At 40.0% G+C, this 15,468-nt stretch overlaps 1 protein-coding gene across 3 annotated transcripts; it reads left to right on the forward strand.

Moving 5' to 3' along the window:
- The first annotated feature begins 1,534 nt into the window (after positions 1–1,534).
- LOC115376840 (mucin-2-like) lies at positions 1,535–11,262 on the forward strand. Of its 3 annotated transcripts, none has more exons than XM_030076632.1 (13): positions 1,535–1,694; positions 4,080–4,160; positions 4,500–4,601; positions 4,937–5,068; positions 5,757–5,846; positions 6,563–6,613; positions 6,808–6,834; positions 7,153–7,203; positions 7,317–7,352; positions 8,028–8,129; positions 8,291–8,315; positions 8,415–8,497; positions 9,975–11,262. In XM_030076632.1, the coding sequence occupies exons 1-13, from the start codon at positions 1,637–1,639 to the stop codon at positions 9,986–9,988; spliced, it is 852 nt and encodes a 283-aa protein (XP_029932492.1). In that variant the 5' UTR covers positions 1,535–1,636; the 3' UTR covers positions 9,989–11,262. The 3 variants fall into 3 exon arrangements, with proteins under 3 accessions (XP_029932492.1, XP_029932494.1, XP_029932493.1); XM_030076634.1 differs by having other exon boundaries at positions 6,569–6,613; XM_030076633.1 differs by having other exon boundaries at positions 5,760–5,846.
- The last annotated feature ends 4,206 nt before the right edge of the window (positions 11,263–15,468 follow it).

The raw sequence follows: 15,468 nt of genomic DNA on the forward strand, positions 1-15,468 counted from the left end.
CTCAAAAGTTCAAAATTCACTTTTCACTGATTTTTTTTTTTTTTTTTTTTTAACTCAAGCAGTACAATTTATTCTGCCTCTGTGGCATTTATTCTTATGAGAAATGTTTGTTTATCAAGAAAATGCATGAAGATGAATGTTAATTTGCACCACTGAGAATCAGAATAATTTCAAATCACTGAAATTTAAAAAAACAAAAAAACAAACCAAAAAAAATCCTATCATCCTATAATGAAACTTAGTGTGGCTTCTGAAAGATTATTTTATGTAACAATGATGATCAAAAATCACCCCTGTTTTCCAAAATCAGTTCCTCAGATTAGTTATTCTACTACACCACCTAATGGATTTAGTATTTAGCCACCTTTTTTTTATTTGCATCTTATTTCTGAAGGTCTTTTCTCTGCTCTGTTCAGCTGAAGTCGAGACACAGTGCCAGATGGAAGGAAATGAACTTTGACATCCTGTTTTTGGGAGAACCAGAGCTTTGGCATTGGCTTCTGTATGTTATGTAGTCCCAAAGGAACAATTTGAAGTCACTGGAGTCTTTACTCATTATGAAATGAGTAACAATTGACTGCATTTCCACTGAAATTGCTGACAGTTTGAAGCAACAGAAAGATCTGGGTAGGTCTCAGAAATGTCCAAAAATATCAGTTCCCGACTGGTTTTGATAACAGAGACTGGGAGAAACAGATTGCACTCTGCATGCCATCTATTGCCACAACACTCTGGTCACCTCAACTGGCAACTTTGATTTCATGTATCATAAGATCTCAGTGGCAAGAGTATCCACCTGCATTTCTTTGCATCAGATCTTTGTTTCCAAATCACCAAGATGAAAATAACTTGATTTATGAGAGCCTCTGCAGCACAGCTGCTAAAACAAGTGTATTGATTTGAGCCTAAACAATGTGGTGACCTAGCCAAGTCGTCTGCATGAAGCCACTGTTCATGAAAAATCATGAAACATTATGGCCGGTATTTGAGCAGCTCCCGTGGACTGTGCTGTTGGTGCATGCACTGAAATTGGTATTAATCAGTGACAGCTTTTGCTCAGACTGGAAGTAGAGGTTGTTCGATAATTTCCAGCACTAAAACCAATTAGGTCTCCCTCCTCAGTCAATAAGGATTGGAAATGCAACCACTATGTTCCAGTGACACTTCTTGGAAAATGAAGTCCTCTACATTCTTGTTTATACCGACTAAGAAAATACCAAATACAATAAATTTTTGCCAAAGCCTACTCCTTCAAAACAGCAGTGACATCCCTGACCTGGGTGATTACAAATCAAACTATAAGTGTCTATATGAGTGTCAGATTCCTCCCAGTTTCCTACCAACTTGTCATGTTGGCCTTGCAAAGCAAGAGCAGGAAAAAATAAGGGACAGAAGTTGGGGATCCATTCAAACAATCCTAAGCTGAGTTCCTGTCAAGTGGGTCCTGTGCTGGTCTCCCCAGCCAGCCACCATACGTCAGGAGGGGAAGCTAGCGTATTTCCTCCCCTTCTTTATCTAAAGGAAGTGCCAAAATAAGCATCAGCGGCGGAGCGCTCGAGCTTGGACACCTTTATCACTGGCTGTTCAGTTCTGGTCTGGGGAAAGACTCGGAGGACTTCACGGCCGCGGAATCACCATGAAGACCGTCAGGGTGCTCGTCCTCCTCGTAGTGTCTTTCCACTTCCTCACAACAGGTAAGAGAACAATTCACATTTCCTCTTGTTGGGCTCACATGTTGTAGGTGAGTGTGACAGTCAGAGCTAAGGGCCTTCAATGGATGTTCGCAGCTTTCTTTTACCGAGGATCAACCAGACTAAGCCTTGCTGCAAAGAATTGTCACTGCAGCTTAGACAGGGCCCTCAAACTAGTAAATACTAGATTAGAGAGTAAAAATAAAATGGACTCCAATATCTTTAAATGGCAAATTATTTGCTCATGCCAGAACCACTTGCACAATCTCAGTTTTTGTCAGGCCAATTGTCTCAATTTTTCTAGGAATATAAATGCTTTAATAGAAGGTTTTCTACATTTCCTGAGATTGCGTGGCAGTATTTGTCTACGTTTTTGGTCAAATGATTGCCAATTAAGCTTATTTTCTACTTGTTCTGGTTCTCCCCACGGTATTTACTTTTGTCCTGGTATGTGCAAAGATAAGATCCAGAGGAGTATCACAGTGTTTCACAAAAGACACTCTCACACTTTGAACATTACCTTGGGGGCATGTAGCCTGAGAGTGTATTTCCGTTTGTCCAAGTTGAGATAAGAGGTGTGTGTGTGTGTGTGTGTGTGTGTGTGTGTGTGTGTGTGTGTGTGTGTGTGTGTGTGTGTGTGTGTGTGTGTGTGTGTGTGTGTGTGTGTGTGTGTGTGCATATGCGTGTGTGCTTGTGTGTGTTGGTTGGGGGGATACAGGCATGCAATTCTGATTGGGAAGACTTTTGCACAAAAAAGTGAAAAAATACCACAAGTAAAGTAGCTGATTTAAGGTTAAATGTATGTAAAAATGCATTCTCCCCTGTGCCTGTTCCCTGAGACCCACCCTAAGAAATGAAAATATATCAAGGAGTGACAAATGAATGTTGTTTCTTGGTTGAAGGAAAGGAAAAGGAGGGTGGCTCTTGACTGTTTGTTTTCTTCTGCAAAGCCGGGCACACATCCAAAAGAACCTTTAACTGCTCTGCTCAGGCCAGATAGGTGATCTAACAGCAGATAGCCAGTGGGAACCAAACTGCTCCCTCTCTCACAGAGAAGAGAGATCATTGTCCTGAGAGTGAAACGTCCCAACTGGCAGGCAAAGCTGCTCCAAGCATTTAGGCTGTAAACATTTGAAGGAAATACCCACGCCACGGTCACTGCGTTCCCTGCCAGGACATCTGCACCCAAGTGTTGGAGCTTTTGTTTGTGCCACAACACAAAGAAAAAAACAAAATACAGAGACAATTACAATTGTCTCCGCTGAGATGAAAGAATCAGAATGGCCAGGGGATTTGGGGGGTTTAAGAGATGGCCAATAATCTGTGAATTTTGTGGGATAAATATAACAATAAGTGATATTTTCATACCTCATTTTGAAAATCCGACCACACCAACTGGTTTGTGTGGGGAAAATCAAAAAAGAACTCTTTGAAAGCTGGAAAAAAAAATCGGGAATTTGACTGCAACCTGACCCCTTTGGCATTCAGTTTCACGTCCACTGATGTGTGTCGCACTGTAGTCATGAAGAATAGCACATCTGCAGCGATATGGAGGGTTCAGCTGCTGACAGCTCTGATGAGGCTCATAAAGGCAGACAGAGCGGCATGTGGTCACCGCTGGAACCCAAGGGTCAGCTCTTCAACGACCACCTCGCTGTGAAACATGAGGGCTGGAAACGGGTGTTTAGCCAAATTGCAGCTGACAGGGGTGAGGCCAGGAAGTTTGTCCCAGGCCTTGTAGCTGCGCAGGTCAAGGGACAACAATAGTGTGTGTGGGACAGGATGCAGCTTCACACCGCCGCGGGCTGCCACCAGAGGATATCCACCTCCTCACGCCTCAGCCACCGCCACTATCTTGATTTGTCATCCTCAGTCTGACATGCGGGCTTTGTCTCAGACGCTAGCTCTTTCAAAGCGTGCCAAACAGGAACGATGCAAATATGTGAAGACCGTCTGATCCTAAAAAGGGGTAATCTCTGAGGAAATGTTCTCTCACAGACAAACTGGTGCTGACTTTTTCATGATGGGGGCATTTTTTTTTTTCTAATAATACAATTTAAGGCTGGTCAAGAACGTTGTGTTCATTTCACATATTTCTGTGTAATCAGGTTGTATTTCTGACTAGATGCATTATGAGCCACAGCTGACGGTTGACCTTTAAGACAAATTTCTTCCTCAGTGATTAATAAAACATCACAAATAGGGATCAGTCACATTTGTAACTTAATGGACAACACCTTGTAGCTGGATGAGGGGAGTCAGCAATTATCTCTCCTGTCAGTGGGAACCCATAATTTGTCAATTTTTTTAAAACCCAATTTCAAACTTGTGAACTGTTTGTCATTGCATCACATTTTTAAAGTTGACAGTTTCATCTCTGTTTTCCAGTTTTATCAGACGAGACAGATGAAACAGTGGAAGAAACAAAGCCCACAGCAAAAGCAGACACTGAAGGGGGACAAAATAAGGGTAAGATGACCACTTCAGTACTTTTGCATTTAGTTTACCCAGATTTTTTTATGATGCATTTCATTGTCTCATGTCTCCAGAGCTCATCCCCACTGAATAAACTGCTATATGGTAACTGTAGGCTGAGGAAAACTACCAAGATGTTACACTTCTACATCACAACAATTTTTCTTCCCCTGTGAAAGCCCGTCTCCACTGATATTACAGCGATTTCTTTGTGTTTCTGACTCTGCAGTCAACCAGACCATAAATATTAGTTAGGTTTTGGCTTCATTTTAACTTAACTGATCTTATGCAAATTTTAACAGTGTAGCTCAATTTCAATGTGTCTATCTACAGGATCGACAGTACCAACAAATACACCAGCAGCCACAACAATTCCTGTAACTGCTTCTGCTCCTGCTAAATCCGGAGAAACAGCAACTGAGAGCAAAGCAGAAGGTACTTCTGTAGAGTTTTGCAATATATGGATAAGTTAAGATGATTTGATTGATCTAAGTTTGATAATGCTGATGGCAAAACAGACTATGTTATCCAAAAAAAATAAATAAATAAAATGAGGTAAAATACTCAAAATCAAAAATTTGGAGATATTTCTTCACAGCCTCTTTATTTTCCTCATGAGTCTGAAAAGCGGCATATATGCTCCTTTCAGCTTTATTCCTAGCTTGCTCCTGATTTGAGGAATTCATTACAGCTTTACAGCGTTTCAACCATCCTTCTGTCTCCCCTATTTGACTGCAGTTATTCTGACTTTAATTTGTATTGTCTTGTAGTTCCAGTGAAAGAGAAGATTACAACCCCCAGTGCTCCTGTGCTCACAACTCTTAAGCCTCTGCAAGCAACAGGATCAGCGCAGCCAAGGGATGTGGGCACTACACCCCCAGCTCTAGCAAAGGATCATGAAAGTTAGTCTTTTTCCAGAACTGAATTAACTACATATTTGACTTTGTTACTTTGCTGATGACACACAGCTGTATTTGACTGGAAAATCCAGTGATATAAGCATCATTGATTCCCTGAGAGTTTTTGTGGCTGATATCAAAGCTTTCTTCAGTTTCATGATGGGGTTGAGAATTTTGGCAATTTGGTGTTTCAACATCAAATGCACAGAGAAACGTTTTGGATTGATTTTCAGTTTTGATTTAAAGCTTGAGAAACAAGTCAGTGGAACTGGAAAACATTATGCCTGTATTTCAGCTTGGACTGACTACTGGAACTGTGTCCATTAAAAGAAGAAGAAGAAGAGGAAGAAGAAAGTAAAATCAGAGCACAGACATTAGACCTTGAGTCAGTAGAAATCATATAAACCATTCTGGCCAACTTACACTGGGTTTTAGCTGATAAATAAATGAATGAAGAAAAAACAGTACAAAATGAAGATAAATAAGTAGAAGCCACAGGTTCAGAAAAAACCAACCTAAACACCTCAAGTTGTTTCAAACTGTTCAAAGTACAAGCAGATTTAATTCCAGACCAAACTGGAAATATCTGGGAAAATAATCTGGACGTTAACCATATTGTTCTTAGCTATTCATTCCCCATCATGCCTCGCATATTTACATGGCATTTCCTTCATGTGTCTGTTACCTTCAGCAGACAAAGGGGATGGCATGACACTCAAAGACGAGACTCCAGAAAACCAAGGCAACTCGTCCGAGACCTCCCAGATTAATGTGGTGTCAGGTGAGAGGAGACTTTGTCCAAGAAAATCTGATCATCATTATCATCATTATTATTATTATTGTATTCCAACATCTTGTTTGCTTTTTCGAAAGACTATGTAATGTAGGGGGATATGGTGAAACCAAGTTCAAAGGGCAAGGTGGAATGAAGAGAGCTGAGGCAGAGGAGAGGGATGAGGTCGTGGCTCCAAACTGCACTGGGCTGAGCTGAGGCAGAGCGACAGAGCAGAGCTGAGTGTCAGCAAGGATGAGCAGAGGTTGTGTCGGGGGGAAATCCAGGGTTAGGGTGCAGGGTTGAAGGCAGGAGCCGGAGGCAGGAGCACAAGGAACTGCAGGAACAAGAGAGCTGGGGGAGGAACATGGGAGCAGGCAACAGATAGCAAACAGAATTGCAGATTTGCACAAACTTGGAATGGCTCAAGGCGTAGGTAACTGACTGGTAGCCGAGATTGCAATCTGATGGTGCCCTGGTGGGTGAACAGAGTGTAGGCAGGACTGGAGTGATGGGAGATGAGTCGCTGTGTTTACTCTCACAATCACAGACACACACAGGGAGAGAGAGGGAGAGAGCCACTGGGGGAGTGACAACAGCTTAGTGTGGGACAGAGTGAGATGTGGAGCGGGTGTCAGTGGAGGCTGCAGAGGCAAATGTGACACACTGATTATTACAGTTTTCAAAATCAGCAAAGAAATAACTACCAACCTACCTATTTCAAGATTTAGGAATCATTCCACTGAGCACCGAGAAAACCCCAACACCAGACAACGGTATGCACTGTTATGAAATTATATCACCTCTTTTTTTTCTACTCAACTACAGATGAATCACTTTATACAAATAACTGTAAAAACTGTGTCCAATGATCAGTTTCCTTCAGAAGCAAAACAGCTAAGATGAAACTAAAATATGTTGTATGTGACTCAAAATGATGATGTATTTATTTGTCTTTATTGTTTTCCAGGTGCTCCAAGTGTTGCTCCCACCACAGGTAAAGTAACTCAGGATACAGCTGCCGTTTTTTAGTCTTTGAAATTTTGCTTCTTTTTTCAGTTTTTTTTCTTCATTTTTGTATAATATGCCCACAAATTTATCCATGAATTAAATTTGACTTGAAAGGGGAACATCAGTTATGATCATGTGACACAAACCAGTAACACTGATTACTTCATGTGTGTCATTCATCAAACACTTAACAGCCCTATGAGTGTCCGTGGTTTACATTTACAAGAACGTTGTTTTCAAGAACACAATAAATTTAATTTAGATTCACTGTGATTGTTACAAATGTGACTTAAATCTGTTTTAGTTTCTGGAGAAGGGAAAATGAAAGACGACACCACAAAGACAGAAAAGAATGGTAAGTTACACACAGGTACACATCAAATGCATGGAAGAAACAGATTTCCTATTCAGTCATTATTTATTCACAATCATGCAGTACACTAAAAATACTTTGGGATGCTTTTCCAGGTCCTCACAGTGGAAAAGAACCGCCTTCCAAATCAGGTATGTGGTCAGATGGACCGTTGTGTGCTCCCACTTTCAATATTGACACATACAGTCCCCTAAATGCTGCAGTCACCCCGTGGGTCAGTCAGCAGCAAGATGCATCCTTTCTCCAAGCATCATTACAATTTGTACTGCACATGCAGCACTTTTGACTTTTCAAAGTTTGAAATGTTGACCTTTAATTAGAGAAGAGCATATCCAATGCGCGGCCAATGAATAACTCTTTAAACTCCATATCACAGTGTCCAAAGGCATCATCCGTTCATGTTGTGTCAAAATTCGGTTAGTGATATCTAGAATATCACATTTCAGTAAAAATGTTGACCTTTAATTATATACAGCCCCTATCAGTGTGTTTTTTTTTTTTAAACACAGACCAAAGCGCCAAAGCAGTGGTGTAGCAGTTTCTCAAAGGCCTTTAAAAATTCGTAATGTTGACCTTTAATTATAGTGTCCCCAACAGGCAAATCAGTTATTTTCAATTCTGTCAAAATGTGGCATTTCTGACAAGTTTTGTCAAAGTGGTTTCAGTTAAAAAAATTCTGACTTAATTTAAATTATAGCGTCCTCATTAGACCAATCAACATTTCATCAAACACTTTTCACATCTTTAACATTCACAAGGTAAGCTGTTCTGATGTTGATGGTGGTCTCCACCCATTTTTTCCTTAGACAAAAAGCTGCTGTGGATTCTCTTGCCTGTCCTCGCAGTGGGAGTGGCTGCTGTCGTCTTCCTTCTCAAATTCAAATGCATGAAAGTCCACGACCACACAGGTATTAATGTCTGAATGTGTGTATGAGGAGAATGCACAGTGCACTGAGACGCACCATACAATATCACTGCATGTCAGTAGGACTCAGATATCTGTAAAAAAAAAAAAAAAAAAAAAAAAAAAATTGTTGACAGAAGTCTTCTCTTGTCCACTTTTCAACAGAAACCATTGACAATGGCACTGAAAAGTGAGTATAATTGAATTTTCTAGATATGGACTCTCTTTTAAAGGTCTGAACTGTGAAAGGATTCATTCGCATTCTCTTTGCCTCTTTGCCTCTACACAGTGCCTCTTTCCAGAGCAGGCCTGACAGCACCAAAGATGGAGTCATGCTTCTCGGGGTGAAGTCATCAGGCGCAGAGGAAAATGGTGCGTTGTTTTCCACAGATTTCCTGCAACTATAATGAAATCAGTTTCTAAGTGCTTCTCCTGCTGTCTTCTTCCATCCATCTTAACGCTGCTTCACCAGACACACTTACAATCATTTCAGAGAAGTTGGGAGCTTTTAATATCTCATTGTACACGTTCCCGCACTGGGCTTTGGGCTTTGCCGGACAAGGGAAGGTGTTTCCTGTGATTTCGTGCCCCCGCCCTCGAACTACCAGCAGGAGCTGAAAGATAGGGACTTCCTCACATAAACACAGATTATTTTGGACGGGAGCTATTGTGCAGGCAGCAAATGTCAGCGTGGCTCAGACTGTGTGTGTGTGTGTGGAGGGGTTGGTGGTGGGGGAGGTGAGATTGCATGTGCACGTCCACGTGTGTGCATGTGTGATATGTGGTTTGTACACATATTTACAGCCACTCCACCCCACTCATGTAAAAAAAAAAAAAAAAAAAAAAAAAAAAAATCTGACCACTAAAATCCCCTACCCTGCTTTCCTAATACAATCAGGCTTAGATTACTTAACTGTAAGCAACAGAGGGAAATGGAGTCAGGCTTTAGGAATTTTTGTGAGGAAGAGAGTGTTTATGATGTTGGGGCCTATTTAGTCTTTTTAACTGCATTTTTAAAATTCTTATTTTACATCAATATTTATGGACGTTTTTGAGCAGTGCCCATTTCCACTGCAGTAGCTCAAGCACACAAAGGCAGGATATTAAGAGCTTGAAATGTCTTATCAGACTTTTTGCTATTAAACTGAGACATTCATATGTTCATGATTTTTTAGGGTGATGTTATTCAAACCTTTTGGGGTTTAACAGTTTAACAGTTAAAGCCATGATATACTGTATAATCACAATCCTGTTTTGTCTAAATTAAATGCATTGATCTAGTAACTATAAAGGCTATTTGGCATGAAAAAATGTGGCAGACAAGTGCACCAGATGACCTTTTGAAGCAGACCATGAGTGGCAAATTTTCTAAAAGGCACCACCTCTTACTCACGCTCATTTATTGTCACATAACTGGTGCAACAGTGACACCTGGAGGCGGGATGAAGTAATGCAAGAGGGTTTCTCAGGTCAGTCTGGGGCCACAATGCAAACTTCTTAAATAAGCACGGGACAATAAGCTTATCTCCTGATATAATTCAGAATGTGATATGGGCTCTGAGCCACAAATCACTTGCATTGACTTATTACAATTTAAACATTATTTTCCTTGAAAAATGTCATAATGTCAGTGGAGACCCTGTGAAACTAATAGGCAAGCCAGCTCATTTGTGTTCACTCCAGCATGACACTTATTGTCACATTTCTTTAAATTGTGATATATTGTCCCGTCCCTACAAGGAAACAACCCAGTGAATTTTTGAAATCTCATTTTCAGGTTTTAAAAAGATCAGTTTTGATTTTAGCCGACTCCTCAATCAACAGCTGCTTCTTTTATTATGTGTTTCAGCGGCTGCAAGATAAAAACAAGGGCAGGACCAGTCAGACTGAGATCGACCGGAGGATGAGTCAGACCCGTCGCCCACACACTGATGGTCAGGAGGAACTGCTCGGATGTTTGTATGTCTTAAATACTGAAACCTGACAGAAATCAAGTTTGAAGTGGAGAAAGGCGTGTTGTGATTTGGAAAATGTTGAACCTGGGTTTGTGTATGATTCTGTATGCTGAACACTTAGGATTTTTTTTTTTTTTTTTTTTTAAGAAAGAACACTCAAATAGTCCTGTCCATGAAATTCACCTTCACTTGCACCATATACTGTAAGCTTTCACTGACTGTGATCATAAACCTCAGAGTGAGTAAGCTTGTTCCTCATGACTTTATATTATAAATCAGACTTGATAAATATGGGTCCAGGGTGTATTAAATATATTACAACAGGAATGCTAATCAGCTCAGCTCCTAGTCACAGAGTCAGACTGAAAATCATATGCACCAAGCTTTGGATTCTATATTATAATTCTTCTAAGAATGAATAAATACAATCCTAGTTCTCCAGTCTCTTTGAATTGATAATGTAGATTTTTTTAATACACTAAGCAGATGCATTATTGTCTGAGGACTATGTTAAATAAAACCTGAATCTATAAGCTCACTGATTTATTTCAGTATACTGTTGACTAAGACAAACCTTTATGTATTGCCACAGCTCTTGCCTTTTTACAAGTTGGGCTACAAACACATTTTTTTGTACAGTGCACTCAGTTCACATCTATCACATATTTGATGTAATAAATCATTGTTCGTTTCATAGTTGTTGTTTTTATTACTCTCCTTGTCTTTGGATGGCTTGTTGCCCATCGTTTATCTACCTTTTGTTGTTTTGTGGATTATGACGGCATTCATTTGTTATTGCTTAGATTTGTATTGTTGTGCATCTTCTCCAAAAGAGGTTGTAAGTGCCCCATCGCTGTCTCTTCACTTTTTACTGTATGTATCTAAGTTAAGTTTTGTTTTCGATGTGGTAGTTTACATGTCCTCTCTGCTTCTTGATTGGAATCTTTTGTTGAACCAGCAGACTCGTCTTGCTTTACCATAACATCACAAGCAACTTTGTTTGCTCTCTGCTCTGTGCACTTACGGTGTTTTGGTGTATTTTTGACAAAATATTACATTCAGTACAGTGACGGCAGAGGGCTGTATGTATTTAAAAATTCTGGAAGTGCTTTCGCATGTTCCTGAATGGCATATGACTGTAGTTGTTGCTCTTGTCCATCATTAAATCACTCCTAAAACCCAGTTTGGTTGCATTAGATTTTTTCCTAAACTGGTTCATTGTCTTTTGCTTTGATTTGACATCCAGAGTAAATTATTAAAAATAATATTTCAGTTATGGATGCTTTGATCTGTAAGGTATTAAACCAGTTGAGAATGGATCTACATACACCATGGATCACTGCACTGGATGGAAGGATAAATGTGTTCAACGGTTATAGTTCCACCATCTAACTTCTGAAATGATTCAACTTCTTTTTAAATCCCGAGCCATGTATTTCAAATAAACATGATATACTAAATAAAGGCAGCTTTGGAGTTGTTATCAGGTTTTATTTCGTTTTTTCGTTTTTTTTTTTTTTTTTCATTTAAAGCAAAGATGATGATTTTATACATGTGTATTCCTTTACACATGTATAAAATCATCTTTGCTTTAAATGAAATACCATAATGACTGGTACACTGGGCTTCAAAATGAGCCATTTTCAGTCTGTTTGGACCGTTAAAAGGCTCAGAAACAATGCTACAGTTTCATGTATGCATGCCAAATGTTTTCTCAACAGGTGCACAAGATAAATGTGCTTGTTGTTGTTTCTCTTGCCTTAAGAACGAGCTCTGTGCAACCCAGTACGTCCACTAACACGCTAACAGGATCCATAGTCAAATCCCAGCCCCATGTTGTTTGTCTGTTCAATTATTCACCACTGGAGGGAGCAAGCTGTCGGCAGAAGACAAAGCACCGTGCATTGTTTGGCCCTGACCACTTCACAAGGCGGTGTTTATTGCAGAGGAGGTTTCATTAGGTTGTTGACAGCGGAGTCAAACAGAAATGGACAAATAGTACAAAATGTCTCACTCACTCACTGCCTGCCTGCTCTAGCTTTCATAACGCACAACACATCATAACTTCATAACCAGGTCAAAAAATCTCCACAGAGTGTTTGTTTTTTGTTTGTTTGTTTTTTTTTTTTTTTTTTACATCATCTGAACTGTATTTAAATCAATAAAAAAAGAGGCGGTTCCCATTTCTGGTGACCTCCATTGTTAATTAATTCAAAAACAGTGTGTGTGTTTGTGTGTCTCTGTGGCCTTTGTAAGGTGAGACAGGGTGACAGCTTTCACTGTGGGCACTTTTCCATGAATGAGGAGCTTGGCAGAGAGCCTATTGCACACAAGTAAACTCCGCACTGGCTGCAGTATGAGCTAAGTTACATGCATGGGACCATGCCAGGCCTTTCTTTCAGCTTCATCATATAACACACCCGCGGTGGTGTGCATAGTCTCCCTCTCTGAGCCGAATATTCACCCGTCCTCACTGCCAGCAGCCTGAACCTGCACGTGGCTCCAACCTCGGATAAGCATGCAAGAGAGCACTGTTGGTGTTTGTCATTTGTTTTCTTTTTCTTTTTGTTTGTGTTTTGCTTGGTGTCAGTATCAAATGTTAAAAAGATCTTTCAGCTCTTTAGAAGTTGCAAACATTCCTCTGAAAAAGTTGAGTGTAACTTGGTGGACTTGAGCCACGCTGGAGCCAGTTTGCTCCACAGTTCTCATCAGAGCTGTAATGAATCTCCCCAGGTAATCCTCAAGCATATCTTCTAACTGAACAACATTAGAAAATAGAACAAAGTTCTGAGACAGAATGCAGAAGTGAAGGCGCAAGCCTACTTTTTTGGCTTGGCTTCAGTTTTGAGCAGCATTTCAAGCAGCGCCATTTTCAGTTTTTTTTTAAATGCCACTTGCTGCCCTCTGCTTGTCACTGACTGAAAAGTGCTCCATGCTTCAGAAAAATGGTGAAAGTAATCTCAGCATGTAATATTTGCTGCAGTGCAGTACAGTGGTACAATTCACCACAATGAAAATTCCTCCCTTTGCCTTGTTGCTGAGCATAAATTGAGTCAATTCAAGTATCGTTGCTTTTCAGATTGTGTTGAATTCCCTTTTTTGTTTTTAAAAAAGTTCCCAGAGAAAAGCTAAAAATTCATATCATGTCCTGTTTTGAACTGATCCAACATTTGGCTCACCACATGGTTTGTTGGTACCATAATAGAGATAAACTTCCCATCTTTCATTGGAGCCCTCATTGATTGTCAAATGAACAGAGTCCACGGAGCTTCATAGTGACCTTCGGTCTGTTCCATTGCCTAACTTTGCCTATTCGTGCCAAAAACCAATCGTTTTTTTTTTTCAGCAATCAGTGACCTCCTCCAACCATAGTCCAGTTGTGATAAAGTACTAAGGCCCTAAACAGCCAAATCAGATCTACTACAGCCAGGTGCTGCATTACAAGTTCCATCCATGAGAGCACATAAGATGCATAACATAATGCTAATAAAATAGTCTATCACTCCACTGATCTGAAGTCATCCAAAGCCTTCGGAGTAATTTAGAGATTATAAGTTATAAAAACATATGCATCACTTAGTATTAAGCATCAAATATAATGGTGGGTTAAGTAATGATTCAAATGAAATGCCTCTGCAGATAAGGACAGCACAATAAACGGAGCTCAGAAGCAGCATTTACATAAAATTAAGCATAACCCAAGAAGCAAGGGAGGAGCAAATCGACAAAACTCATAAATGAGCAACTATTCTTCCAGCTGCTCTTTGTGCCCAAAAAAAAAAAACTTTGCTATTCAGCTTCCTGCTAATTAATCGACACTAAATCATGAACATATTAGAAAGATTCCCTACTTTACTTGACTTGATGGAAAGACTTGCCAGCTTATTGTGCCAGAGCAGCAAGGCTATGAGATGCACTGGTAATATTACTGCACCATGTAACCAATTATCTCCTCTGTTAGAGAAATGCAACTCAGCAAAAAATAGGCAGGCTTAGTCCGCTGTCAGATTCTGCGGGGGAGGGGATGCAACATGAGGCACGCTTCACTGAAAGGTGAGGGGTGCCAGCTTGACATACCAGGCCTGTTGATAGGGGATAACAGAGGGTTCATCTGAACTGTGGTGGATTAGTAACATGAAGCGCAACACGTTTTATTTTTTGCCTCATTCAGGGAAACAGGAATTGGCAGATGGAGCGAATTCACCAGCGGACTTTGGTCGACTCACCTTACGAGCTGAGACTGAAGGTCAAGAGCTGGGGTGCCTCACATTACTGAGTGGGTCATCCCTCGTTCACACTCATTGTCAGTGTGTGTGCAACAGAGCAGCTGCATTTTGCTGCTCTCAAAGACAAATGACAGATTTCATGACTTTTCCATTTGTGATTATTGATTTAGTCGTTATCAACCCTTTGAAGCATGACAATATCACTGAAAAACATGGGGAAAACGACAATGAGCAGGCAGAAATTAGTAAGAAGTTATAAGAAAATAACGTGAAAATGACCAAAACAAAAATAAAGAAAAGAAAAAAGAAAAAGCAAAGGAAAGAAAACTAAAAAAAAAAGAAAAAGAAAAAAAAAACATACAGGGAGTTGAACTGGGGGAAAAAAAAGTCCTGAAAAAAAAAGCCAGGAAAAAAAGAAAATAATTTTTCTCTCTAACATAATTTTAATGTAAAATTATAATAAAATATAAATATAGTTTTCTGGGCATTTCTCACAGGACAGTTTGCAGGTCATTTTCTTGTCATCTTCTTTTAATTTCTTGCAAATTTCAGGCTATTGATAATTTGCTTGCTGTCTTCCCAAGTTTTTGAAAGACCAATTTTGCTCAGGTTTCAAAGGCTTAAACTCCCTGAGGTTAAATGTCTTTTACAAGTGTGACCTGACCTACACAGGAGCAGCAGCACAGAAAGTTACAAACACAGCAGCATATAACAAAAATACTGCCAGTAGAGTACATTTAAAATGCATGGGTAACATCTTACTTAAAGAGGTGATATTTAGCGAAAAATTAATTTCCCAAATGTGACGGCTGTATGAAACTCATCAACCAACTCGTCTCTGCAGGAACTGCGAGTATTAAAGGGCCAAAATCATGAAGACTGCCCCACCAGACCCTGTTCAGGCTTTCGAGACAGTCAGCAAAAATCCACCTTGGGACTTCAGACTATAATGAGCTCCACATTTCAGATTAATCCAGACTATCCAAAATATCTTGTTCCAACCCTGACTCGCTCTGCAGATTTCTCTAGCAGTTCAAAGATGCCAAATTATTATCATTTCCAAGTGCAATAGTTAGCGGCTGCAAAAGTTCAAATGAATTCGAGCCTAAAGCTAACACATAAACTGATTTCCGTCATATTGGCATTTTTATGGGTCTAGAGC

This window comes from Myripristis murdjan, chromosome 18, assembly GCF_902150065.1.
Source record: "Myripristis murdjan chromosome 18, fMyrMur1.1, whole genome shotgun sequence".
NCBI lineage: Eukaryota > Metazoa > Chordata > Actinopteri > Holocentriformes > Holocentridae > Myripristis > Myripristis murdjan.